The following is a 4096-nucleotide window of genomic DNA, read 5'->3' as shown; positions in this document are numbered from 1 at the left end:
TTTTTTTTTTTTTTTTTTTTTTTTGTATATATAAAGAAGTCTCTCACTTGGTTGTGACATTTGGAAACCAGTTCAAGACTGAAGATTCTGAGAAAATATGCAAATTAGCATTTTAGATCACACAAAATGAATGTTTTAGCAAATTACTGGCAAACTCTAGAACAACATTTGCCACAAGTTGCTTACTTGTCAAAAAAATGACAGCGCTAATACTCTGGAATTACAAAAAATTTGCACGAGCAACAACTCTGTGACTTTTATTAAAGCAAATATGTTATGTAAATTTTTGAACACTGTCAAATGTTCCTGTTAAACAAAGGTACGTTTCGGTAACTCACATGAGAAAGTTGTGAATCCCATGTGACATTTTGTAAATTTCCACATGAATGCGTACAATTTGTTGCCAACAGTTGCAGCCCAGCAAGATACCTGTAGTAAAAGGCCCCTTCAGCAACATCACCAACTTTGTTTTTCTGGAATTATGGATAGTAATGTTTTGTATAACTTCTTCCATTTTGCATAGCATACTAGTACTTTAAGCTGATCGTTTAAATACCATTCTTCAGCTGAGACTAGGACAAATCTACTGCACCACATTAGGGAGTGAGTTAAGAGGTTTGAATCTGTGAGTCATCAGGATGTTGTTCCTCACACCAAACTAAAGATAAGCTATAGACCTGAGAATGGACTCTGTACTAGATTAACGCATGTACTATCCTTGTTAAATTCTATTTTTGAGTTTACCTTTCTTAAACTGTTTTTTGCGACAATTGTAAGTCTAACATTTGAAAAAGTAACATTAAATGAACAAGAATCCATGAAATGCCATTCATTTATTTCAGAATTAGGAAGAGATGTTGATTTAAAGCAAGCTATAGGTGGGGTCTTTTAGGACTGAATACAATTCTTTAATATATTTAGTTCTGAACTGAACTGGGTTATCTGAAAAAAAATAACTGCTTGTTGAATGAGACAGCATTGCTTTGGTCAAACTTAATCAAGAATGTTTTCATTTACTCAACAAGACACTAGCAATACAAAGTATTTGTTCTTACAAAAATAATATTTTTTCTACTGAAATAAGGGAAATGGGCAGCTGTGGCTGAGTGGTTAGAGCAGTCGTCCGCCAATGCAAGAGTTTGGGTTGGATTCCATCAGCAGTCACATGCTGAAGTGTCCCTGGTCAAGACACTGAACCCCTCATTGCCTTCGATGTGTGTCCTATCGGTGTATGAATGTGATAAAGCTCTGATTATTCTTTGTATAGATCTAGTAGAGTGCTGTATGGATGGGTAAATGAGGGCACAGATTGTAGTGTAAAGTGCTTTGAGTATCTTGATAAGATAGAAAGGCGCTGTATAAGTAGTGTCCATTTATACAAGTATAGTCTAAATATGTACATTGAATTTATACATACTCATACGTAAAGATAGTTTGGAGGGTATAGAAACCTTATTGGGTTCTACAAGTTATACTTGATTATTTTTCTATTGGTAAGGAGGCTTATTGTCACAAGAGATGAATCCCCTATATTTTAAGTGGCAATGGCTTCTGGTACTCCCACCTTGGGTCATTTTGACTACAAATGGACAACTCTGATTGAGACCCTTCACACCTGGCAAGTAAATTTGCACCCCTAAATAAAATGGAAAAAATATATATATATCTTTAAAAATCTAATATGCATGCCATTTTTTGGAACATCTAAATCAAATATCTAAGGACATATTTATAAGTATACTTAATAGTTTATTCTGTTTTGCTCATTCTTCATGTTAAACACATAAAAGCTAGTTAAAGTCTAGTTACCTAAACCGGATGTTAAAAATATTAGCTTTTCTTGCTATATTTTAGTGTGTATGAGCATGGAAAATGCCTTATACATTGTATAAGGTGTGAATATGCTAGCACTTTAAAGTAAAACTTGAGTAAACTTAGGACAAGCATTTCATCATCAAGCTGAAGACAAGAGTCTACAAGCTTCACTTTTTATTGGCCTTTTACTGAGAGAAATGGGATCCACGGAGAAGCAGCACAGTTGCCATGTCTCATAAAAGGAGGATTAGTCACTTTGTTAGTGCACATCCACATTACCTAAACCATTTGTTCCTTGCATTTAATGTCACTGGGAGAGTTTCGTACTTATTTACCTGCCAACACAGGCATCACTTTGATCCATCTGCCTAAGCCTTGGCAGAACTTCTACTGCACAAAAACACATTTGTGTACTGTATACCTTTTCTCTCTGGTAACGTATTGCGATGCAAATGACAGTCACATCAACACCAATCTCTGTGCTAAAAGTTTCACCCACTCACTTCAACCTGGATGGAATAAAATGCAGAGCTCCTTCTTCTGTAGTCTGCAAGAAATCATTTCATTTGTTTTGCATGTTATATAGGACAGTGGGAATATGCACAAGTCTGTAAAACTCTGCTGTGTCCCAGTTTCTGTAGGTCGGTATGTTATCAGGTTATTGATATCTGTATTACCATACAGGTGCATGAAAATCTGCAGACAACTGGAATTATTTTTAACCAAAGTTCAGTTTCACAGTGTTCTTGTTTCTCACCACAACAGATTGTTAAAGGGGTCTAGCACAGGCTAACTAACAGCCACGGATCACTGACCTTGCCGACGTAGAGCGGTTCGTTTCCCGTGAACTCCTCCAATACGAAGAACTGGTTCCATACCCAGCTGCGTTTGTGCCTCTGCAGGACGTCCCAGGGGTTCGGATCAGAGTGCAGGGACTTCTCCAGATCCCCAGAGCTGCGCTTCAGCCCCCAGCAGCAGCAGCAGCTTCTCTCCCTCAAGACAAACAGGAGCACCAGAGGAGCCAGGGCTCGGCATATGCCTGAGCAGCACCAACCCATCGTTTGGGCTCCCCTCCAAAAAATGCACTGAAGCAAAAAGAGGAGCAAAATTCTAAGAAGAAAAAAAAAAACTGAAATGTCAAAACCCTTGGGGTTTTATCCACACAGTCCAAACTCTGTTTCACCAGAAAGCAACAACAGCCAGACTCAGAAAGGAGCACATGGACTGAAGATGAGTCAAGCTCTGCATTTTTCTGTGTTGCTCTTCCTTTCTTTTTAAACGGGGTAATTCCTGCCACTTTGGAGCCAGAGAGATGAGAATAAAGCTGGCCAAGAGGGTCATTGGCGACCAGGGAGGCTTCAGCACAGACTCTTTGTAATTGGCACCTATCAGAAGAAAAAAGGAGGGAGGAAAAACAGGAGAGACAAAGACGTAGAGGAGAGAAGAGAGAAAGGAGTGTCAGCAGAATTGCCTCTACGACCGCAGTCACTTTAGATAGCAAGTAATGTGCCTGCTGATGCAATGATAATGACTTTTTTTCCACAGATTCAAAGGAAAGTGGTGAAAAAATGAATACGATCAACACACTCACCTACATACAGACAAAGCAAAATTGGCTGAGGTCAGAATGTTAACAGGATAAGATGGAGGGAAAAATGACAAGGCTTCGTAAAGAACTCTCACACCGAGTAGAAACAATGGTGACGGTGTGGAATAACAATCAAACACCATTCATGTGGCTCACAATTATCTGGGCTTTACCTCACCAAGGTCGTTACTTTGTCACATTTCCCATCGTATGAGACGGCAGAGGAGCTCGACTCTTAACGAGCCACATGAGCTGTGAGGCGAGCTCTCACCGCCAGGATTAAAAATAAATCTGAGCTGTCAGCAGCACGCCGGCCTAGGTGCTCCTGACCTCTGCTCCGAGTTGTTGCCCGTCCGAGTCGTACGCACGCAAAGACGGGAGGCGCGGGGGATTTGTCTCCGTGCTGTGACAGATCCCCCAAGATGCAGGAACATGATGACCTGTCACAGCCTAGGAAGGGATCCTGACAGATAATGTTTGTGTCATATCCTGGAGGTCCTTTTACGTAAACCACACATTTACTGCTGCTATTATGCTCGATTTGAGGCGCAACAGTAACTCCAGACAAATCTCCCTTGATGTATATTCCAAAACAAGGCAAGAGAGAACAGGTTTCACCAGCAGACGTTCCAAGCATTTGACCACATGTGCATTTCAGTCCCTCTCTGACCTCTCTGTCTCTCCTCTATGCAG

At 40.2% G+C, this 4096-nt stretch overlaps 1 protein-coding gene across 2 annotated transcripts in view; it reads right to left on the bottom strand.

Moving 5' to 3' along the window:
- Positions 1–2881, bottom strand: part of cdh7a (cadherin 7a) — a 205543-nt gene extending 202662 nt beyond the window's left edge. For both annotated transcript variants that reach the window (XM_037694077.1, XM_037694078.1), the window contains exon 1: positions 2631–2881. In XM_037694077.1, coding sequence (XP_037550005.1) covers positions 2631–2873 — 243 coding nt within the window. In that variant the 5' untranslated portion in view covers positions 2874–2881. The remainder of the gene's footprint in view (positions 1–2630) is intronic.
- Between the last annotated feature and the right edge of the window lie 1215 nt (positions 2882–4096).

This window comes from Nematolebias whitei, chromosome 20, assembly GCF_014905685.2.
Source record: "Nematolebias whitei isolate Nwh7 chromosome 20, NemWhi1, whole genome shotgun sequence".
Lineage (NCBI taxonomy): Eukaryota > Metazoa > Chordata > Actinopteri > Cyprinodontiformes > Rivulidae > Nematolebias > Nematolebias whitei.
Note: the sequence above shows the minus strand (reverse complement) of the source record. Positions and strands in the feature narration are given on the sequence as shown.